Source organism: Oryzias latipes, chromosome 23 (assembly GCF_053564925.1).
Source record: "Oryzias latipes strain Hd-rR chromosome 23, Olatipes_Hd-rR_3.1".
Classification (NCBI taxonomy): Eukaryota; Metazoa; Chordata; class Actinopteri; order Beloniformes; family Adrianichthyidae; genus Oryzias; species Oryzias latipes.
Window position 1 is genome coordinate 16,792,283 of NC_136259.1, and position 25,073 is coordinate 16,817,355.

At 38.0% G+C, this 25,073-nt stretch overlaps 1 protein-coding gene across 31 annotated transcripts in view; it reads left to right on the plus strand.

Moving 5' to 3' along the window:
- wnk1b (WNK lysine deficient protein kinase 1b) overlaps positions 1 to 25,073 on the plus strand; it is a 79,985-nt gene that overhangs the window by 12,614 nt on the left and 42,298 nt on the right. For all 31 annotated transcript variants that reach the window (XM_020714209.2, XM_020714214.2, XM_020714213.2 and 28 more), the window contains exon 3: positions 22,265 to 22,437. In XM_020714209.2, the coding sequence (XP_020569868.1) occupies positions 22,265 to 22,437 (173 nt within the window). The remainder of the gene's footprint in view (positions 1 to 22,264; positions 22,438 to 25,073) is intronic.

Here is a 25,073-nt window from a genome sequence, read left to right on the forward strand (position 1 = left end):
GTCCAGTTAATGAATACATTTTTGGACAAGCATCGAGCATTGAATTTGACATGCGTCAAAAGGGACAGCAGGCGCAAATTTGACCCGTGAATCTGGGCTTCAGAAGCATTGCACCTTTCTTCTAAAACTACAACTTCTACCCCCCGAGTGGCTTATGTATTTTTTTTCCTTATGTATTTTTGGCTACTGCAATTTATACTCTGATGCGACTTATACTCCAGAAAATAACAAATTTGTTACAATTTTTGCGTCTTTTTATCCTTCTATCTTTCTGGCTCAATCAGTCTCCCTACCATTTTGTGTTTCTCTGTCTCTGGCATCCTCCATGACCTTAACTAGACTCTGTGGAGAAGGGAGAGTCAGAACGAGAGAGCAGAGATGGGATTTTTCCCTGTTATTTTTCCCTTTATGTTCTATTAATAGCAGCAGAGTTTCATCTGTGGAGCCAGAACTGGAGCAGAATGAATGAAGACTGTGTGTGGTTACTTCTGTCAAAGAGGGCATGCATGTTTTAGTCTTGCCCAAATGTCTGTAAGGTCTACTCTCTGAAGTTTGGAGAACTACATGCAGTATTCCCCCCTTATTCGTGGGGGTTAGGGAGCAGAGACACCCGCAAATACTCAGAATCCGTGAATTCGGAGATGCAGCCAAATATAAGGAGATGATAATGGATCCAGAAGAGAAATTCATGTTTTTGAACCTGCTTTATTTTAAATGACAGTTAACTCTTCCAAGTAGTTTTTCTCTCGTTCCCCCATCAGTTCCTTAATTTCCAGTGCTCACATTGCTTTATAATGTTGATGCAGGAAGTTCTCCCAAAGAGATTAAATGTCAATCCTTCATAAACCAAAGTTGGATGAGGCATATACCACAAAGCCAGATCACACTGATGGTATGCGCAGCACATTGCCATCAGAATTAGATGGGAAAACCCCTTCTCTCTTTTTAATGCCAAGGTCGAATGTGAGGTTGAACAGCTGCAAGAGCTGGAGTTTGTCTTCTACAAATCACCTTATCGTAATACTTCGACACCATAGAGTGCCAGAAGACCTCTTACTATTACATTTTGAATTTCAAGTCCCACATGCCGTTAAAATAACTACCGGTACAGTAAATCTTCCTGATAAGAGCGTTTGACTTTATGGTGCTCCCCGTTGCTCTCGTAGTAATATATATTGACCGTTTTATATTCTGTGATGTTTGTCGGTCACAAGGTCTGTGTCCAGACATATAGATACTATGCAAATATGGCACATGGCTAAAATCACAAAGTTTTTCTACATGATCAAGTTAATTTGAAGGAGCTGCTTCAGTATAAACTAAAATGATGTTTTTTTTCACATTCAGTAGAGTATGCTCCTTGTGTATATGATAAAGTGAGATAAAACAGAATAAAAAGAAGGTAAGAGAGAATCTAAAAACAATACTAGAACATTTGTAAATAAAAAACATTTATGGCATCGTAATATTTTCTGGTTCTTTTGATATCTTTTATTCTATTGAATTTATTGTAAAGGAGTGTTGCCATTCTTGAACATAAGCAATGCAAATATAATAAATTAGGTTATTTTCTTTCATAATTTGGAGTCAATTACATGAGGTAACACTGGCTTTTACAGGAACTTGACAGAAAAAAGGATCTTGATTATCTGTCATCCAACTCTTTTTTTTCTTCTTTTTTTCAAGGAAAGATTTCAAAATTTAAGTGTTCAAGACTACAAACCCACTTTGGTTTGGTGTCACCAACTCCAAATATGCCAAGTCTACGTCTTGTTTTATGTTTGCCAGCTCAAGTCGGTTTTCTTGCTACTGTCTGTCTTATAGTTGACAACAGCTGTTTAATTTCAAGGAGCAAAAATCACAAAAGTTAATTTCTAAAAGGTTTGGATCATATTTCGTGATTCATTTCATTAGAAGACAGATGGAATGAATGGATCCATACGCAGTCGGATTTTTGTAATATCAACCTGACTGAACACAGTTTCTGCCATTAAAGCTCTAGAGCACATAGTATCACACTGTCAAAGCTGTCAATGTGTGTGTGCACAGGTACTAACAAAGGTTTTCAGGGTGGTTATGCTGTTTGTTTGCTCTCATCCCCCCTTTGTGTTTGTAAATCAATGTGGGTTGTGTTGTGCTGTCTACTCATTGTGCTTTGGGTGATGAACAACTCACTTCTTTGACCATGGTGTTGGCTTGGGCTTAGTGATGCAGTGTAAGGGGCAGCCCTAAGTAAGCAAAAAGAGAAGAGATGAAGCACACAGATCGAATAAGTAAAAAAGGGGGGATCTAAAAAAATGAGAGGGGGCTTATAGGCATGTATAAACAAGGGGAGGCCTCATTTATGTTTGCTTTTGTCTGCTGGGTTTTTAAATGTTTGCTTGAGGAACTTCTTCATGTTTGTCGTGTATGCTCAGCTTCTGGTCAGTCCAACTAAATGGATGCTGAATTTGAAATATCCTTTCCTTGAAGGATGAATGCACATGTGAAAGGATGAGGAATTTAAGAGATAAATGGAGACCGAAGAGAAATTAAACAGTGCAGACACATGTGGAAGTAAAAAAAAAATACTAGAAACATGTCCAGACTAAAAAAACTGATGAGAATGCAGATGGAAGGGGTGAGACAGACAGTTAATGGGCAGCTTATGAAGGTAATGGACTGTAGATCCCCTGTGGCAGACAGCAGGCCCATTCAACCTGTGTACTTTAGGCATTACATATTTTATTGTGGGTTGGCCCTGAGGCTGCAGAACAATAGGACAAAGCAGCTTTCTATTTGAATTAACAGGTGTTTTTTTAGATTTCTAACATTTGAGGTCATTAACCAGTTATTTTGTGGGACGTTAATCACTTTTTTTCTTAAATTGAACGTTTTCTGAATGACACATTCACTCATTTCACTCCCTGAGGAGATGAATTATGCCTATGCTCGCTGAACCTGTGTGTGTTTAAAGTGTGGGTGGCCATGCATGCATGCATGCAAAGTCCTGTGGCTTTGTTTGCAGAAGAGCACGTGTTTATGTATTTTAGATGCTGACCAAGAACAACTTTTATTTTAAGTAGAAATCTTTAAAAAAATTGTTTGTTTTTTTTGATTAATGACTACATTTATTTTTAATGGTGACAAACCTAAAGTGGGAGCAGAATGTACTCAAAGCCCTGATTGATGACAAGAGAAAAACTATTACAGGAACCCAGAAGTTGCAGTTATGCCCGCAGTTGGCACCAAAACGTCCCCACAGTCTCCTGCACATCCGTGCTCTGTGGTTACTACTTTGCATTCTGCACACTGCTAATACTGTATGTTAAACGTACAGCAGTGGTTAGCTAAGAGCTTTTTTTGGTATGTTCTTACATTTCATATATTGAGAAAACTTTGTTGCAATATATTTTTATTTTTCAAATTTTTCATCTACTGTTTTGAAAATTAGAGTTTACAAATTGTTCTTTGACGTAAAGGTTTTTTAAAAAAAAGCCTCTGTATTTGTATTTATAGCATACGTTTTTTGGATGGGATCTTTTCAGAGAAGGCAAACAGCAGCTGACAGACACAGGTTTAAAACATTTAACATTTAGCTTGAGCTGATAGCAGAACTTCCTGTTTGTAGAAATGTCTGATCAGCTTTTGCACAGAGGAAACGAATGTCAATCTAGTTTTCAATACTCTGATGATAAACCTGATTATAATTTCATGACCGTTTTTGTACTTTTGAATTCAAATAGTCTCAACTAGCCTGCATTGTGCAACACCTTGTTTCCTGACTAATTGTTACTTTAAAAAAAAAAACTTGCAGTGAAGCAGACTATGAATTGAGTGTCTTGCATAACAGTCTAAGCTGGATTTCCTTTTGCCGGAGTAAATTATTGTTCTTTGTTTGGAAATACTTTGAATTTTAGGTAAGGGACATTAAACAAGAACAAAGAGTGCTGCAAAGATTTGTCCTGCTACAAAGCAATAAAACAAATACTCGCCACCTGAAAGCACACCATAAAATGGCAGTATGTTGAATGCATGAAGGCGAAAACGAGCAGTGCAGTATTTTCTCTAAAGAACCATCCTAACATTAGCTTTTTAGATTCCTGGAAAAAGTAAGCGTATCAAAAGATCAATGCATTTCACAACACCAATTTGTAACCAATGAACTACTGCTCTACTGGCTGAGGATTTGTCTGCAATTTCAGGCAATGAAGGTTTCACGGAAACACTTAGACAATTATCCCCTTGGTTTCTATCACTTCATCAGTTTCAGCTCAGATAAGTGAGAAATTTTTTTTGGTCATATGTTAGCAATACAATAAAGAGTTAGGGGGGGGTTTGCAAGCTAGAATGAAAAGATAACACTACCACTAAATTCGTTGTGTGCAAGCGGAGTGTCAACAAATATCTGTTTTTATTCTGCCTTAACGTGTCTATGATCTTTTGAAATTCAAGTCATATCCATTATTGCTTCATGATTCAGTGGATTTGGTTTTCATGGATATCGGCAAGATAATTTTGAGTTTTGCTTTGATAAACATCTCTCTGGTATTCCGATACCTACCCTTTTGTCCTGTTATAAAAAATTTGTCTTTCGGTGTAGGTTCTCTTTATTCAAACAGGTCATGCCTGCAGTTGTTTGTTCTTTGACCTCATCTTTTATATGATATGAACAAATATCATGCACACACCTGCTTTTGTTAGCTGTGCTCATTTTGTTTGCTATCACCTGCATTATACTTTACATGCAACAAAAAATGGAAAAGAGGGTTAAAAACCTTGTTCACTTTGCTTTCAAACATGAATGTATGGTCTCACAAAGAGATGACCCAAGACAATGCTATTTGAAATGGACTATATTGCATATATCTTTATCTTTATCTTTATCTCTATATCTTTAATTATTTAATTAGCATACCTAACCAGCTAAACTCATTGCTCAAATGTTTTGTGGAAGATTGAAATAGCGAAATGGTACATTGTGGAATCAATGCCGATTTCACAGATGGACGTGGAAATGGGCATTCATCTAGGTTTATTTAGGATTTTGTTCTTCTGCTCAACTGGACTTGAAGTTGATGTAGAGTATAATTTGCTGGTTAGCCAAGTTGCTTTTTCAATACTTGCTGTTGATGGATGAGTTTATTTATGTGCCAATTACCGTTTTTTCCATACTATAGGGTTCACCGGATTATGAGGCGCACTGTCAATGAAAAGTCTATTTTTGAGCGTATGTTATATACAAGGCATACTGAACTATAAGGGGCATTTTGCGTGACAATAGGATCAGAGATAAGTCCATCAGTCATTCTGACTTTATTTACTGCTTTCATAGTCATTCTAGAACTTTTTTGTAACCTGCTAGCCTTGTTAGAGTACTGGTGTATATATATTTTCATAGTACCTGTAACTACCAACTTTGTTTGCAACACACAAAAAACAGACTGATACGCCTAAAACAGCCGTTACTGTGACTATGCTAACTCTCAACCTTTTTATCAACCATAATAATATATCAACCATAATAAAAATACAGTCTGACACCGCTACACATTAGCCGCGTTATCATCACATAACCATATGCAAATGTCAATGACCCAGTGATTATCAGAATAGTTGGTTAATGTCCAGTTTGTTTTGTGGGTCTTGGTGTGACTCAGAGTTGGAAAAATTTGTTTGATGTTTATTTTTTGTGTGTAAATGGGACCCCAGGACTGCACATCTGACAGGAAATGTCCCCAGTTTAATACAATTATCTATCTGCTGACTTTAATTACAGCGTTTATTTACCATGGCAAGAGAGATGTAAATCAATAATCTAATACATGAAGTTTTCCTCTTTAGTCATTTTAACATGTTAAGTCTTGCAGACGAAGCTCTTGACTTCCTTTTGGCAAGTAGGGTTTTCCCACAGACTGTCAAGTAGACCTGTCTACTGGTAAAAATGTGCACACCGCTCACAGGAATATGCATGCCTCATTTTTTTCCCTTCTCTATAATTCTTGGTCTGTCACTCCACTCATCATGACCACAGTTTCACCCCTGATAACCACAGACTGATGCACAATAATTCAAATGTCTCACCTTTCTTTTCTTTATGCATTTTAAACTTTTTCTTTTCCCTCACTAACTTTTTTTTTGTCTTTTGCTTTTAATTCTATCATTTCTTGTTCAGATGTCTGCCCTTAACACCGTTTGTACCTGTAGTTGTCTTCCTTGTTGCTGTCTTTCTGCTCTCGACCTCTCTTTCGTTCCATCTCTCGACCTATAAATAGAGACCTTGTGGGTTGGATGTGCTGGACACAACAACGTCAGTGTCGTCTGTGTGCGTTTCTTTTCTTTTTTTTCCCCCCATCGTCATTTTTTTTCTTCTCACAAAACCATCTGGATCAGGTTCAAATTAAGTCCACCACACTGAACTCTGCTTTGGTGTTTCTAAGCTCGTGAATAATCCAGGATTTTGTTCATCAGTCGGTCTCCCTTTGAAATTTAACAGCGAACTGTAACTCTTCTGAAACATCTGTACACGTTGCTCATGGGTCAAGCATTGAACATGTGGAAACACAATTTATGAACATTTAAGCTTTATGAGTGAGTCAGATGCTGCAAACATTGATATGGACTTGATGTAATACAGTGGTTTGGAGCTGTAAAAAGTAAATTATTTCTGCCTTATTTTCAATATATAAAAACGCAGAGATGTTTTATAGCAGCTTGTCACAAAGATTGAAGTTAGTTGAGAAGAGGCTCAAAAGCAGATTAATTCAAGTCAATTACAGAAATGGTACAGTGTTAAAAGTGTCTCAAAAGTTATTTTAAAAAGTTATATTCTTTAAAAGTTCAATTTTTTTTCCTTTCTGAAAAAACTACTTGTGTTCAAAAGGGCTTTTTAGGAAGGTAATGTTTTATTTTCCACTCCAAATTTTTACAATACTTCCAGAGAGGAGGAAGGAACAGGAGCAATATGTTGGGTAAGATGACAAGCCAGCTGCTCTGTTTCCAGGAGCAGCCGTGTTTGGAGAACGACTTTGGAGATATGTAAACTTCGGAGCTCAGTTAGGGAACTCTGTTATGATTGCAGCAGTTCCAGTATGTCGTACTGGGATGCAGCTAACAATTATCTTACAGTCTATACAATCTTCATTGTCGCAGTAGAGTATTTTGTCTGATTCAGTACTTGTGTTTTTATAAAGAAGTGAAAACTTTTATAAGAATGTTAGCATTTTAAGAATGATTCCATAGATTGTCTTAGAAATCGATCTAATCTATTTTGAATTTTAGTTTTTGAATGGTTTCCTTTTTCCTTTTTTATTGTTTCCCATGGTGCTCATTACTTTGGGGATGTTTTAATTTTTTCAGGATCTAAAACGTATAAAATTTCAAATCATTTCGGTTTACTCCAACTGGTTTCAAGATTTCCAGTGACTAAACTAAACCTCGTTATTAGTAAGAACAGTTGAAGAAACAAAAATATTTCAAGCCTGAAGCTGCATGGTCAACCTGACTTAATAGAGATATTTATTTGAATCTAAATGCCGTTAAAAACATGGTCATAGTGACTATGATTGTTTTCCAAAACCATCAACACATTAATTCACATTGTGATGTGTCTAATTACACACAGGTCTTTAGTTGGAAACAGCCATTCGAGTTCTTTTAGAGTAGTTGGAGGTCAGATTTAGGGTCAACATTTGTTTTATTTAGGGATTCTTGTGGGATTGTGCCAGATTTTTTGAGACACGCAGAAGGACACGATAAAGACTATTATATCTGCTTTCTTTTGTTTTTTGTCACAGTGAATGTGTACATACATACACAAACTCATCCTTTTCTTAGTGGAGTTATTTATTTATTGGATTTGTTTGTCTTTGCCACCGCTAATAAATTGTGTAATTTACACGAAACAAACAAAACAAAACTGGTTTTTAAAGTCTTTAAAAAGGGTTTCCAGTGTGTTTTCTCTGCTCTGAATGTTAACTTTTGCACTAGGATTCCCACCAGTTGATGACTTGTCCTGCAATCATGCTTGTGTGTAGTGTCTCAGTCTTTGTAAAACCACAGAATCTCAAGCGGGATATTTGTGACAGCCTTGTCTTTTGACATAAACGTAGATAATATCCTTTTTGTACAAGAGCAACCTTTCTATGGAGCTGTCATCACATAAAAGCAGCAGTTCAAGTGGAACACGATGAATGATGCGTCAAAACACGCAACTATCCCTCTATCATACATTCAATCAGTAATACACATCAGCACCTGCATGTGACTTGTATTGTTTACTAGATAACGAAGTTTAGTTTGACATAGTTGTTTGTTTCTCCTGTCATTCATAAAATTAGACTCCAGGAAATAAATATAAATCCTTTAAAAAACCCAATAATCATATCAACTTAGCTGGAAGTGTGTTTCCTTGAACAAACTGTTACAGAGGCGTCTATGTGAAAGACTGTTGCAATTGTGAAGTAGTGGTAGATAATGGGGTAGCTCAGGTAAATCCTATCACCAGTTTTTAGTTCATATTTAACAAAAGCCTTGTTCCTCTAAAATAATTTATATGATTTTATGACTTTTCATCTTATTAAAAAAACATATAGCACATTAAAAAACTGTACAACATTAAAGCTTTAAAGCATTCAATTTAAAACACACCATTACTATTTAAAGAAAAACTACAATTTTTAGGATTTCAAATTGTTAAAGGGGTTTAATTTTAGAAAAAAAAAGAATTTGAAAGGGACGTGAAGAATGAAAAGCTTTCACTTGTGTGATTTATTTTTTATTTTTTATTTTTTTATTTATCGAACAAGGTGTGTGGGACCACATGTTTGATAAAGTCTTCACTAAAATCCATGTGTTGTCCAGGTTTTTTTTTTATTATCAGAGATTTGAATCATTTACCCAGAACCTCCAGCTACAGTTCATACAGCACTGCTGCTGTTTGCACTGGCGTGGGCCGGGCTGGAAACCTTTTTGAAGTTGTTGTTTTCATTGATATTATCATAGTACACACTCTTCTCTGCAGGGATTTGCACCTGAATGAGTCTGAATAATCACCAGGAAACATGTTTAATGTTCCCTGGGGAAAAAAAAAAAATCTCAAAAAACATTTAAAACCAAATAAAACATGTAATACGAATGAATACAAATGTCCATTTTGGGCAGTACAAGCCCCTTATCTTTACTGTTTACTTCTTCTTTTATGTACTCCCACTGTAAAGTTCATGTATGTGTTTACCAGCTTCTCTTTCTTTTGCAATTCGTTTATTTCCTATCCTTACCTTGACTTTATTTGTAGTTTTCTAACATTTCTTAATCTCCTTGCAGCCGAAGTAAATTGTGTGTGTGTGTGGGTGTGTGTGGGTGTGTGTGTGTGTGTGTGTGTGTGTGTGTGTACTTAAGGTTTAGTGGAAGCTTTTTTTGTTGACATTGCCCCTTATCCATTTTTTCCAGGCCTCTCCTCGTTTCTCACTTGGCAAGTCTTTCACATGTTTTTTGTTTTTGCTGTTTTGCCATTGGGGCTTTGGTTTCTGTACTTTCTTGATCATTTCTATTTTGTTTCTGTGAGCCTTGGAAGACTCTTTCAACCCACTTTTAGATGTTTGTGTTGACAAACTTAGAGAATATTTTGTGCAGATCTCTAAATAAATCTGATAAATCAGATTCTTACCTGCGTATCCCTTCACCTTTCAAACAGTCTATTTATGACTTTTCCATGAAAAAAAAAACTTCTCTTCCTCCCCTCAAGGCTGTAAAGGGATTTGATAACCATAGCAAAGGGTTTGACACTACAGTACAGAAAGGGTTTATTATTGCTTTAAATTTTATACAAGTTTCGACACTTAAATAGTTTTATACAAAGTAAAATTTGCTCTAAGGAACCCCATTATCTGAGTAGCTGTAAGCATTGCTCCACCATCATTATCTTTACTTGAAAAAGCTATTATTTCTTTATGAATATTCTATTAGCAATTGGGATGACATCTGTAATGTGGTTGGCTCAGGTGTAAAGTGGGTTAGAGGTTACAACACTTTTGCCTGTGGTTGTGATAAGAGTTTTGCTATAGTACAAGCTAATTGCAGCCATGTGTGCTTTGTGATTAATTGCAGTGTTTCTCTTAGAGGCAGCAGAGCTGTACATTAATATAATTACCCCGCTTCCCTCCACGTAACAAAGTCTGCCAGCCATTAAACCACTGAAAGACAGCTGAAATAACAAGCCTACCTTTTTTTCTTAAGCTTTAGGTTGTAATCCAAAAAAGATTCACGACTTGGACTTCAGCAGGCACTAAATAAAAGTAAGTAAAGGAATTTCTGCGGAGCTCCATTTACAGCATGAGGTTTTAAGGTGGAATGTTTAATGCCGGCATCTGGTTTCAGAGCAAATTAAAACCAGTGTTTGCTAATTTAACCATCAACTGAACAAAGTTTCCATTTTTAAAAGATTCCCCAGTAAATTGCCGTGTGAAGTGTTTCATGTCTAATTATTTTAGCGAGGCTTAGACAGAAGAAAGGTACAGTGAGAAATACCCGCTTTGACAGTAGCTTTATGAACAAAATCACCAGAGGAGTTTCGCTGTTGGAAGTTTTATATTTGGAGTTATTGTTCTCATAGAAGAGATTGGAACGTTTTTCGTGCACTAGTTGAGCAGTCTCATTAGTGTGGCTTTGATTTTCTTATTGCACTTTGAGGTATACAATTCTCCTTTTGTTGGAATTGACAGCTCATTTTCTACGTTCTCTTCTTTCCCACCTCGTCTCTATTCAGGGCCTTCACTTAAAAAACAAAAACTGGTCTTTCACCACGGCCTCGCTTACTGCCAGTTTTATCTCCTCTCCCTCTAGAAAAGCTCAGAGGCTTGAGAGCTGTAACAGTCAAACAAGCTACCACTTTGCCCTCATCTTCCTTTCCTCGCGTTCTCTTCTCATTAGCCCTCCTCCTTCTCCTCTATATCTCCTCTGTTTCTTTTACTTTCGACCCATTTTGAATGGCTGTTAAGTGCTACCGTCCCAGTTTTTCTGTTTGGAACTTCCTTCCACTTCTCCCTTTCCTCATCTTTTTCTGTTATGTATAAATAAACATGGACAACCGACCGTTTCCACCATCATCAGCATTAGTTTGGGTCTTCCTCGGCAAAGTCGTTTTTGTTTGTAGTTCATGTAGGCGAATCTGTCCTTGTGACATTGACATCTTTGAGAGGCTTCAGGGAGACAGACAGGCACCTCTGCAGTAAGCCTACACTCCAAATGTGTGTGTTTGCGCCTCTACGTGATGTTCACAAACTAATTGCGTCATTGTGTCAGATAGTCTGACCTCTATCTGTTCTCTGGTCTCCCTCCTCTGCCCTGTGCCGTAGTTCTGATAGACATAAGTTGTCAAGGAAATTTGAGCTGTTATTGAAACCAGACTCTTTAGGCTGCAACGTCTTTCCTAGTTTTTCTTGAATTTGTTTAAGAAGGGTTGTTATTTCAACATGCCAGATATTTCTCTCTTTGTGTGTTCAAAGAGGAGGCATTGTATGGAATATTCCAGCCTTGGGTCTTGTCCAACAGGAAAAACTTCAGAGGACAAATATTCCCATTTCCACTTCCTGTAACCTCATTTCAATCATCCCGCTCCTTACTTTGAGAAAGTTGATGAACCGTTTTATTACCCATTTGTTTGATTCCACAAACTAGAGTTCCACGTTTTGACTGGTGGGTCCTTCTCTGACCTATATATTTGTCTAAATATTTCTTCAAATTGTTTGTGTTTGTATCCAAGAGAGTGATGTCGGAAAAACGTGCAAGAAAATGAGGCTAATGTCTTATAACAATGTGCACTTTGGCAGTAATGGGCTGTCATCTGGAATGCATTAACCTCAAACCTCCATGTAACATAACCACAGTCACTCATCAGACAGCCCCACACTGAAATGCACACAAATTCATGCACACGCACACATGCTGGTTTTCATGGTCGGCATGCTGGACTCTCTATCAGGACCCTGTATCTGTTTAACTTCTCTGGCTACCCCGTCAGAGGTTGGGCTTCAATCTGTTCCTCTTTCCTTGTCTTAACACACCAGCTGGGGAGGAAATGTAGGCTGCTGTGTGAATATGAAGGCAGAATGGACCAGTAAGATATGGGGGGTGGGGGTATAATGGGAGGAGGCTTAATGATTGATGACTTTCAAGTTTAAAGGTTTTTTTTCCCCCTGGTTTCGCTCCCATCTCCGTCACCACTCTCCAATGTTGACATGAACTAATCCTCTTTTTGTGTTTATTGTATAGATACAGAGCGACTAGTTTGTGCATCTGCGCAGCAGATTTAACAGTTTGTTGACTCACTTTGTGTGTGTTTGCATCCTCTTGGTGTTTCTCTCGATTATTTTGCAGCATTTAAAATAAGCTTTGTGTTGAACTCTGTGTTTATGGCAAAGCAAGTCTATAAACAGTCAGTTATTCCTTTCAAAGTGGCAGATACACAGGGGGAAAAAAAAGCATTCAGTGTTTTAAATATTTCATAACCCTATTTAGATAGTCTCTTCTGCTCCTCTGAAAATAATTGAGTTGTGATTAAATAATGTAGCATGTTTGTACATGTACCAAGTTTTTTATTACCAATAATAAAAATAATCTGACGTGTATTTAACAGGGTAGTTTTGATGTTTGCTGAAATTCCACTGCCTCATCTTTGGATGCCAATGGTTGCTAATGCTCTTTAGCTTGAAACCTGAGAAGTTCTCAACTTGAGCTTAGTGTTATTAGAGGAAGCCTAGATTTAATGGAGACCAAAGGTCTGCTCAGCTTATGTAATTGTTTTATCCGGGACAGCTCTCGCCCTTTCTTTGACACGAGTTCCAGCCCCCAATCGATTGACCCATCAGTTACTTGAGCAGTATGAAGATGTCAGTTCATGATTTACACCCAGTGGAATGCAGGCATTCACAAAAGACAAACAGCAGACAATAACACAGTGGATATAAGGCGTCTGGAACCCTAGCTGCTAGCATCTATAAGCATTTTTAAAGGCTTTAAAAGGTTTATTCGTGATCCTACGAGGGGAAATGTTTATTTTCTTTAAATCTACAGACGTTTTAAGCTCTGTTTTAGTTTTTTCCTCAGCATTAGACATTTGATCCATTTGCTTGGACTAGCGGTGAACGTGATCATAGCAGCAAACTCTTTTGGAATCTCCAATAACATCCTGTGCTTATGTTATGATGTGTTATGATGTGTTTAAGTGCCAGAGGAATGTGAAATGTAATAAGACTGGGCACATTATGCACTTAAGAATACCAAGCATCCCTTCAGTCCCATATAGATCTGGTGCAGATGTACTTTTGGAGGGTCAAAGGGTAACGTACTACCTTGCACATGGAATTGTATAAGCAATGTGTTAACACCTTTAATACTTAGGAGGAAAGTTCTTAAATGTTCAAAGACCCACTGCTCCCATAAACACTGACAGGAAAGCTGATCTAATATAGCAGATTAATGTCTGGACTACGTAACCCTTGTGCTATCCTAGGCACTTTAACATTGGGAGTTGGGTCATCTAGACCCACTAGACAGTGCTCTGAACCTTTTTTCTTCAATGATTTGTGAACCTCACTGGTGTCCATGGATTACATGAAATCTTTCCACCTTTATCCACCTTAGTCATGGTAGGGAGAACACGTCATGTAAGGGTGGGGTCATCTAAGATAGCACAAGGGCTAAAGAATAGTTTTAATGACTAAAAAGTTTGCTCAAAATCAATCTTTTTAAAGATTTTTATTATTTTATTTTTTACTAGATACACACAATGTGCCATTTTTTTGAACCAGAGATTTTATGTGAAATCTGACTCGCTGTAAAAACCTTCTAAGAGTGAGTCAGTATAAACCTCAAAGCCAAACTTAAACAGTGAGTTTGACAATACATGTTCGTTCACGTTGCCGATGGTTTATCAATATAGAATGGATTTAACTTTTAGGAACAGAAACATGAAGTGCATTATTGCCATAGAAAAAGAAATGATTGCATGTGGTGAGGAGACCAGCTTTGTTTAAACATCTCAGAATCACTGCACTTATTTTCAGTTGGTGTTGGTAATGTGCGCAGGACACCTTACAGTCGTCGTTGTTATAATGAGTACAAACACATTTGAGCTTATTTGTCTGCTAAAATGTTAATGTCACTGTGGCTCAGACAGAAGAAAAAGCTAGTTGATGAAAGGCATAATTAAACTACTTTATCTAAAGATCAGAAAGTCAAAGTATGTTACACCTTTAACTGATTTTTTGTTACATGTATAACAGAAAATATGTAAGTCTTCATGAAGCACTTGTTTATATTTCATAGTTTTTATTTGCAACTAAAACAGAACTTGACTTTATGTATTATGACATTTTTGTATACTATTTTTTTCTGAATGGATTATGAATATGCGGATATATTTTGGATTTTATTTGTTTATTTGTCTACACATTTTTTAACCATTTATGTTAAAAGGTTTTTGCTCTGGGGTTTCATAATAATAATTTTTGTATTGATTAAATCAACCTGTTGGCTAACCTTTTGCCTTTTGTAGAATACGTCATTGTTTCTAAAATTAGCAAAGGCAAACTAAAGAGCTCCTCATAGCACAGCTGGGTTGTGTCGACAGAACAACAGGGGGTTGATTGCTTGCCATACTTGGCTCGACTCATCAACTCTTTTTGGAATTAGTTCCCAATTGCACCAAATGTGTACCCCTCTACCAAAGGGGACCACAAGATCTATCCCAGTTTGCGCTTACAGCACCCCTATGTGTTCTTGAGTCTATGAGCTGGTGCTGTGGTACACTTCTGCAAGCAGGCAAGTGGCTGGGACGGCACCAGAGTGATCACAGCTACCAAAAGAGACTAAGCAGGGGTTGACATAGCCCAGAAATTTGCACTGGCCCACAGGGCCAGTAGTTTTTGAAAGTTACTGGCCCTGCCTGAAAGTTACTGGCCCGACACCGCGCATAGCGGGACCCGCCGCTCCGCAGGTGCTTGCAACTTTAGGGGGGTCCGGGGGCATGCCCCCCCGGAAACTTTTAATATGGTGCAATTTGGTGCATTCTGGTGACATCACTTATTTCTACACTTTTCAATGACTGAAAATAGACCATATCAAACTTAAATCTGCTCTAGTCTGTTTCAGATGTTTTGAAGAGAGCGCTGCAGTGTAGTAGGTAACACTAGTTCAGAAGTTTTCATGGTGCTTCTAACGGCAAATATCGCAATAAATCATAAACCTTAAATGTGTTAAAACAATCTAATGGCAGCTTGAACCATTTAACGAATCAAATAAATCCTTTAATGCATTTGACCAATCTGATGGACGCCTTCACATTGTTGACCAATCAGATGGAGCCCTTTTATGTTAGATGTTTGTAACCTATGTCAACGTGGGTCATTTGGAGTATAATTTTTAAACTGGGAATGGTTATTTGGTTATTTTACTGTTTGTTTATATACCGCAAATTATATCGTTATCGCAATTTTAATCTCTGATATCGCATATCGCGAGTTTTCCTCATATTGTGCAGGTCTAACTGAGATCATTCAGCTAACTAGAAATACTTACTGCTTACAGCGTTGTAAAGAAAAACAAAATTAAGTAGTTTAACATTCTACTGCATTTGAGTCTGAGATTCAGGTATTTGGACTTGCCTTTGATTCTTTGACATTCAGCTTAAAGCTTAGTGGATACAGTTTCATCTTCAATGCATTCATTAAATATCTTGCTGTCCATACTACTAATTATACCCATTACTCCATCTAACATATTCCTTTCTATTCCTGCCATGTCTTCCACATCTCTGACATGCTTCAGTCTCTCTTCAGTGACGGTGTCGGATTTATAATCAAATGTAATAATAACCCACTGGCTTGTGCCTTCGTTGTTGCTGTTTAACATTGTTTTGTATTGAATTGTTACATTCAATAAAGTTTGAAAAAAAAAAAGTAGTGAGCGCGTGCCGCGTGGTGCTCGGCAGTGAAAGCCGCGCGCGCGCAGGCGGGAGAGAAGGAGAAGTGATCAAAGGTTTCCCATAGAAACCCTTGAAGTCTGAACACAGGACTAGCAGAAAAACTAAATTATGAAGACGAGGTAAATGTACACGTTTTCGCAAAATTTACTTTATTGAAAAAGGTGAAGAATATATAAACCGTTAGATATTTTAGTGACCCGAGCGGACAAGTGAAAAGTAAAGTCTTGTGGTCCGCACTGCTCGAAAAACAGGACCGGGCCAGCGGACAAATGGCTATGTCGAGCCCTGCTAAGTTTGGGGCCACGTGGGGGCCTCATTGCACGTCATTGCAGCTGTGCTCTGAGTAGGTGCATAGTGACTTGTTTTGTCCATTTGTCAAAGCTAAGCTCATTGAATTTAATTATACAAATTGCACAATTGTACAAACATCTACCAAAAGAAACAGTTTGAAGTCCCTCTTCAATTATTTTTTGTGTGGCTATTTTAAAACTGTTCTCAGTGGTTTTTAATTACGATTATGCTGTTTTTAGCCAAAATTTTCTGCCGAGCGGCAGTAGTTCATAACAAATTTGCCTCTGAGTTGTGAGTGGGACTTTTGGCATTAGGTAAGTCCACTTCCTTCCCATTGTGCATCTGTTTACATACCTGCTAGCTTACAACCCCAACCTAACGTTAGTGGTGCAGCAAAAATGGCGAGCTATATTAGAGCATCCGTCTTGAGCCAGATGCCAGCTTGAAGGAGGTAAGCAAAGATGTTATTGAATCCAGTCGTCTGCAAGTGAATGCATCAGAATGGAGCTGAGCAGGGAGCTTCTGGCTTGCCGTACTAACTTGTACGTCGCACACAAGCTGTTTCCAACTGCATTTGTACATCTGCTTCTGATTCACAATGTGAATTAAGAAATACTCAGAAACACATTTTTAGCCTAATATTCTTAATAGATGTCTTCCATCATGAGAAAAAAACCAGAAGAGCATATTAAAAACACCAAAAACACAATTTTCATGAGTGTGGCTCTTCAAGATCAGATTTTTTGGACTTTTTTTCCTTTAAAGTTTTACTTTATCTTTTTCCTATATTGTTATTGTGATGATGAAATGTGTGCAAAAGAAATAAAAGAAGCCTTGTTAATGTAGCATGTGGTAACCTTTTCTCTGTTGAACTTTGGCTCACCATTTCTTCCATGTGACTTCGTCTGTCCTGAGTTTCCTTTTCCAGCGACAAAGGACACCATTGTTGCTTACTCAACATTTCAATCACAACTGGAATCATTGAATAGAGCTTTATTAGAATCCAGGATATTGGAATAGGTTGGATCAGCTGATTTTTAAAATATGTTCATTATTTTGGCTTTGGAGCGTTGCAGATGATGTCATGCAACTTTAATTTTACTGGGTCATCTAAAACCCATGCAGTGAAAAATGACTTGGCCAGAGATTTTGGTGACTTTAATGTAGAAAGTTCTTTTTTTTTTCCCAAAGCCTGACATGTCATGTCAGCATTTTACTTATTAGCTTCCAAGAATTAGGGTTTTTCCAGGTATAATCAAGATCTTTGTGTAGAGCATGCTGTTAAGGATTAACACTTTACACCAGAAGTTCCACTCATTATCCTCAGATTTCCTGTTAATACACCCGGATCAGAACGGCTGGATCAAGCAGAATGATGGGGTGGGGTGTGGTACTACTCATGCTCTCAGAGGAGCCTCTTGAATAGAAGAAAAGTAGCAACAAATTACAGAGAAGTGAAAATAGAGAGCAACAGTGGGGATGGAGTGAAGGGTATAGGATGAAGCAGTGCCAGAAAGGCGGTGGGGACTGCAGTGCCACTTGGTGGGTGTGCATTGTGCAGCCAGGGACAGAGCAACACGACAATAGAGCGCACAGACAGTGACAGGCTCAGATGGGAACAATTGTTAACTGACAACTATGCACCATGTGCACATACACCCGTTGTACTTTTTTATGGATTTGTTCAAATGATTGACTTTGTTTGTTTTGCTCTTTGTAAATGTACATATAACATTTGTTTTGACAAGCAGAAGTAAAAAAAGGAAAACAATATTTTTAATAGTAAATTCTAGCTTGTTTTTTTTCCTATAAAAAAGAGTTAAATTTCATCCAACTCTGTCAGATTTAAAACGCACATATGTACACTGACACATGACCCTTATTACTATATAATAGATGAAGTGGTGATTGATGGCAAATCAAAAACCATTTACTGAAGTGGGGAGTGGCAGTTAAACAAAGAATGAATGACTCACTTTGGTAAGGAGGAAGCCAGGGAGAAAATAAGTCGAGATGTTGTGGAATGCACATAAAAAAAAGTCTATTTTTAATTATTCTTAGCATTAAACAATTTAGAGCAAGCATGTTTTTAAAACTTGATCATCTTCTCTCACTTTCTAACATTCTGATCTCGCCTTCATTTGCAACAGATGCTCTCTATTTTTAAGGGTGGCTAACCATTACAGGCGGCGGTGAACGTTTTGGTTTGTGAAGTTGAGCAATAAGTGGGTCTCTCAGTGGGGACGATTCTGTGTGGAGGTGTGCACTGCTGAAGTTTTTGTGGTTCTTTGTGGGGGAACTTTTCCTCAGCGACGTGGGGGTCTCTCTACACATTAAAGAAGCCCGGCGGTTCAGTTTTCATGAAACAAAACATATGCACATTCAGAGCACCCATGCAGGGGGTACTTACAGTACACAGAAAGAAAAACAGCTCATTCATGGAGCCAAAAGGTAATCCAGATCCTTACCCCCTCTATATCTCTCCCATGATACAGACCTGCATTTATGAAGAGTTAGAGGCTAAACTAACCAGAAGAAGTTACACGAATAATTGACGATTGGATAAACTAAGTCATAAAAGCAGGATAAATATTAATTTCGTCTTCTACAGCCCATCCTTTTCAATGCTATATGTTGTCTTGAATTCTTTGGCTTTTATTTTTGTTCACATTACACATGAACACCAACTTTTTTGGTTTTGCTTCGTTTTCTTTAACTGTCAGCTATTGGTAACTTCTTTCTTTAATCTGCTGAACTATGTAGAAGGATGGCTTTACGTTTGATGAAATATTGGTTACTGTGACTTCAGAACATCATCTGTACAAACGTGTTTTTATTGGATGTGATCTTAACAATTATGTGATAGAAACTGATTGTTGAGGTCTTTTCTTTCACAATGAATATGAAAATCAAACAAAAATGGTTTGAGAATAGCTGAGAGGCCAACAGATCCTACTAGAGGTGGTCATACTAAATGTCTTTTACTTGAATTGGCTTGTGGAATAATGCTAGTTAAGGCCTTAGTTACATTCATCCAAATGGGGGTTGACCCGTACGGGTGCTGCAGGGTTTTGGGTTGAGGGTCGTAGGTCTGTCTTGTAGTTTCCTTGAGGCTCATGCGGCCATCTCAAGGGTCATCACAAAAATGGAATGACCATTGTTGTGCGTGTGTTAAGTGTATTGTGGCGTATTTGTAATGATTTTGTAAGTCGCAAGCACTTAATGTTGTACAGGTGATGCTGTCGTACAGTGCCCTTGCGCCACACTTTAGTCGTTGGTAAGGTACAAGAATGTTCCAACCACTAAAACGTTTAAATCATCCTTGTTTCCTTTTATAGATGTTTTTTTTTCTCTTACACAATATAATATCACAGAAAAGCTTTGAAACAGACGATTCATAAAACACCTGTACTAGAGGTAGTACAGCTCCATTCATGGACTTCCTTGTGTCACAAGTCTTTTTGTATATTTAGCACTTCTGTTATAGCAGTCTGTTGTTGTTGCTGCAATCCATCTGCTGCTACTGTATGGTCACTGCCTGCTGGTTGGGATGCAACCAACCAGAGAGCACTGGAGCAGATGATCACACAAATGTTAAAACTCAACGGGATATCCAGACCCACACGAGCTGATGGGAGGATATCAGCTTTCAGCCCCTCTGCGAGAAAGCACACAGTACTGTTGCATTATTGTGTTTCAGCCAGCCTGACAGACTGCTGGTGTGTCTCTGAGTGTACATTAGTCTGTGTGTGTTGTCTTCAGTTAGTTGCAGAGCAGAGTTAGGGCAGACTGAATAAGGCTGTCACTTATTGAGGGATGTATAGGGGCTTTCTTCCATGCTCATGGAGAATCTCAGGGAAGGAGTGAGAATGCAACACTGGGATTAGTAAGCGTGAAACCCTTATGTCAAGAAGACGTGTTGGATGAGAGACACAAGATTAGATGTGGGGGGGTTCATGTTCACGATGAACTTGGATAGTAAGAGAGAGGATATTTTTGAGTCTCTCAAAACTCAAGTCTCATGATGTTTTGAAGCTCTGAGGGAAGAAAACGAGAGGGAGAAGCTCAGAGAAAGATGATCAAATTATTCCCCTTAAATACCTGCATCCTCACATCAATTTAGGTTTTTATGTCTTCTTTTAAAATATACACACTCTCTGATAAAGTCTCCTGGGTTTATGTGCTCATTTATGCATTAGAGGGAAGAGGAAGACATTAATAATGGATTACTATTCTAGACCTTTTGAATTACTGCCTCAGATATATACACAGTGATGGACTATTTTAAAGAACATCCGTCTTACATGTTTGCATGATTTTACCAGACTCTACTTGAGCCTGGGGGGAAGGTATTTTGATCGTAACACGGGCAGTATGTTTTTTCTAAGTGCTGCTGGGAAAGGGATTCTTCCCTTCCAGTTAGTCAGGTGACTTATGCCTATTGTCATGTGACCAAAAGAACATGTGAGACAAAGGCTATTGGAGTAAGGTCTGGCGAACACACTCACTGATGGTTTGTGAGGCAGTTGCTAATGGGCTATCATCAGGGAAGTGGTTGCTGCAGGATAAAGGGGATAAGCTGTTATAGACCATCACACACTATTTCTGAAAGCCCCAGTCTGGATTGAAGTGCATTAGACGATATGTGTGTGTGTGTGTGTGTGTGGGAGTGCATGTGTGCGTGCACGTGAGTCATATGATATAGATGAGAGCCGTGGTTATACAATATGACATCATCGCCGTCTCCTCATCTTTCAGGGAGCTCACAGGGTTTTCTTGTTTCTAGAGCACGGTGATCGTGTTTAAGTGGAGGTTTGACGTTAATTCAAATCTTTGGGACAAATGTGTCATCGAGACTATGATAGTCTGTGTCAAAATATTAAAGTTCCCTGCAGATTAAATGCGTGGTTGGTGCAATCAACCCATTGATTGCTGTTATTCCAATTGGATATAAAAATAAACCCTTAAATTATGTGAAACTCCTACACTTTATGAAGTATGATGATTATGGTTTCAAAATTAAGGCAGTAAATTCAGCTACAATGTCCTCATTGAACCTCTTTAAAATGAGTTGCCATGGAGATAATCGCCTTGCTGTCACTTGAATTAGGTGTATGGCATCCCGTTTGGCCTTTTTTTGTGTGTGCTTTGTATTTGGAGTTCTGCAGCTATTTCAGAAAGAGTTAAATTTAAAGTGCCACCACTTCTGGTGTCCTCCGACTGTGCACTCTGCCGCGACGGCTCCCGGCACTCATGCTGCTTTCCCGTGTTCATCTCTTGATCAGCTGTCTCTTCACTCTTCTGCAGTTTCATCCTCTAAAAGGGTCACAGACATTGCAAAATGTCTCACTATTGCCTTTCAAATCTCATAAAACTCTGCTTTTAGAACATCACCTGCTTTCTCCACATGCAGTGGATGGAGGACTTCAAATTCAAACTGTTTCATACTTCAGTATAATCACAGCTTTATTTTGGGCTCAAATCCTTTGTCGCCTGATTTTGTTGTTGTCAGGCAACAGCAGTTTTGTTTATTTTTGGGCTGTGGTGTGCTGAATGTGTCATCTACAGTTAGATTAAGAAACTATTCACCCTGGCACAAAAACAAATGAACTCATGCAGACACGGGTTGTTCACAAAGCACATTCATTGATTCCTAAATACAAAAAAAAAAAATCTAAAAAATAGTTGTGCATTTTAAACAACTCATGTGTTTGTTAAAAATAATTTCACTGCAGGTTCCTAAAAATTATATTCCCAACTAAAACCAGTTTTTTTTCTGGCACGAGGTGGAAAAATATTGATTCTTAGTTAGAGGATTCTGTTCTTCCGGTCAGCTGGACTTGGACATTAAAATAACTGGATTTCATATAAGCAGATGCAAAAAAACGACTTTGGGGTTGTTGGACAGGCATATGCACTTGTAAAAATATTTCTGATTTTAAATGCTATGAGCTTTGCCCATTTTTTTTAAAGTTTACTTACGTGTCCATCCTTCTCTATTCCCACATTTAGGACCGTAAACTGTCTAAGTCGGAGCGTCAGCGCTTTAAAGAGGAGGCGGGGATGTTAAAGGGGCTCCAGCATCCCAACATAGTTCGCTTTTATGACTCTTGGGAAGGACCCTGCAAGGGGAAGAAATGCATCGTTCTCATCACGGAGCTCATGACATCCGGCACATTAAAAACGTGAGTATACAGAAGATTACATTCAATTTAAATATATGGGTAATATATCAACACTGGCCAAGCTTTTCCATAGAATTTGTAAATAAGATTAAGTGTATACACACAATCCTATAAATAGTACACACAATTAAAAAACTGACGTATACAAGTAGAAGTTAGGGTTTGACATAAGTGACACCATAAGACTTTCTATGGATAAAAAAAAATCAGGCTCATTATTCATTTTGCAGCCTTTTTTCTTGCCCCTGGTCCAACCGGCCACCAGTCAGCAGGCCACACTGTGTTTAAAGTGCATTAACCAGCTGTTTCAATACAACATGTGACTGACTTGCACCAAAAAACTATCATAAAGTACCTTCAGTACTGAGAAAAGGAATGTAGCATCAAGCAAACGGCACCAGCAAAATGTCGATCACATTAGCAACCCGGGGAGGCAATAATAAACCAGGTAGAAGCAAAACCTGCATTGGGTGAACCAAAATGGATAAACATACATATTGGACTGCGTGACAGAAATAAAAAGTAATGGAATCACAGCTGTTTGCTCTGAGGCTACAGCAAAGGTTCGTTCTACGTTGTAGACTTACTACTAACAACTGTTCCCTATTAAATGCTGAAAATTGCTTTTCTTTTTAGGGTTTCATTGCTTTCCTGCCACTTTACTTCTGTTGGTTCCTATTGTTTTGTTTCCAGTATGTCTGTAATGATCCTGTCATTTGTATATTCCAAAAGGTACACATTTTTTACTCCATCAAATCTGACTTAATGAATAATATTTTTCTGTGTAGCACTTTTCTGTAAAAAGCTGGGCTGACGTGACAACACACTATTTACGAACTAATCAGTATGTTGTGTTCATCTTTTTTTCCAAGAGATGAAGGCTGTAGTGACTAAAATAAATCCTTCTTAAAATCTGCCAACAAGCTCTTCATGCAGGTTTTTAAGCCACTATGGGACTTCATGCAGTTGCATTAGCTTCATGTACTGTAGTTACAACTGGCCTCTTATCCCAAGAGAATTTCGCTGATAATTGGAGTCTCTATCAGGGCAGCAGGTGATTGTATAAATAATTGCAGACACATATTCACACAGAGGAATTGTGTGACTTTTTACTTACAGTCATTAATTCATGCATCCAGTGTTTCCTGTAATATTACAGTTTTTCCCAATTGCAAAAACACTAAATGCTATTCTCCAAACCAGACGATCAATTGCTTTAACTCTTTTTCTCAAAAAAATCACTCTCTGGTCTTCAAGTAACTTAAAACACAATTCGCAGTAACACACAATTTGAAAAACTCTGAGTATACTCTTTGCAGAACACATGACACATTCTCACTTTTAGAACACAGTTGGCCTTCACAACACGCACGATGCAAAATGTTAATGCAAAGAGGCAATACTCAAACTCTGTTCCAAAACAGCGATCACAATCAACACACAACTGATCAAAACTGAAGACACTTTTGAAATTTAACAGTGTTTAACTGCAGTGAATATAAAGACAGTTATGGAACAACTGAACGGCATTTCAGAGATGAATAACAGAGCAAAGCAAGTTAGAATATGACCCAGATCTGCACCAAGACCCAGAGACGCTAACAGTCTCGGACCCGCACCAAGACCCTAACCCATATTAGGATCAAATTTTTGCAATTCTTGATGAACTATTTTGTGAACATTTTCAAGTGTTTTGAGTTGAGGCGTGGTGTGTTGTGTTACTGTATGCATGCAAGTTTTGACAATAGAGTCTTTATTATGACGATGACTACTATGATGTATTTTGAAAATTGTGTTTAGTGTTTGGTGAAATTAGTCTGCTTCAGAAAGTGTGTTTTAGCCAATGGAAAAAAAACTGTAATGTAGGAGATGTATGAATTTGCAGGTTGGAAAAAGAAGAGATATGATGATTTTAACCATTGACTATTTGAGAACTGGACCATGTGACGTCATATAGAAAATGACTTTTCATATAGCTGGAGCAGGAAACAGTCAATACAGTTGCCATTTCGCAATGCGGACGTCGTGATGTAGGAGCCAGATGACGCCAGTAAGCAGTCCGAGACGGTCTGAATCAACGTTTCTATGGCAACTCTCCACTAAGGAGTGAGCTTGTTGGAAGTCCGTACCTTTACCACTTGAAAGTGGGCTACACGAAATCAGTCAAATGTTTCAAACTTTGGACATGAGATCACATATTTTTATTGAGGCATCTGATTGGTCAGTTTATGACTTGAATAACTTGCGCTACAGCAAAAATATCATGAAAAAATTAGGATTAGCAAGAAGATGTTTTAAAAGAAAGTGCACCAGAGCAAGAATGGTTGCTTTGACAAATATATTGACTGAGTAACAACAGTTTATTTCTCAATAGAAGTCTATGGGATTTTGGCTTCTGGAGCCAGCAGGTACTTCCTGTTTGGAAGGAGAGGGAGGAGAGGTCACTCATTCCAGTTCTCATACACAGTCAGTGGTTTATACGTAATATTTTTAAATAAAGTTTCAAAAATATGACCCAAAAAAATCCAAAACTCCAGTTCATTAAAATAACAGCAGAATATCTCTGCATCTTTATAATCTCCGACTGTTTTCTACTATTAGTGAGCATTTCCTTCTGAATTTCAGTGGCCTTTTAA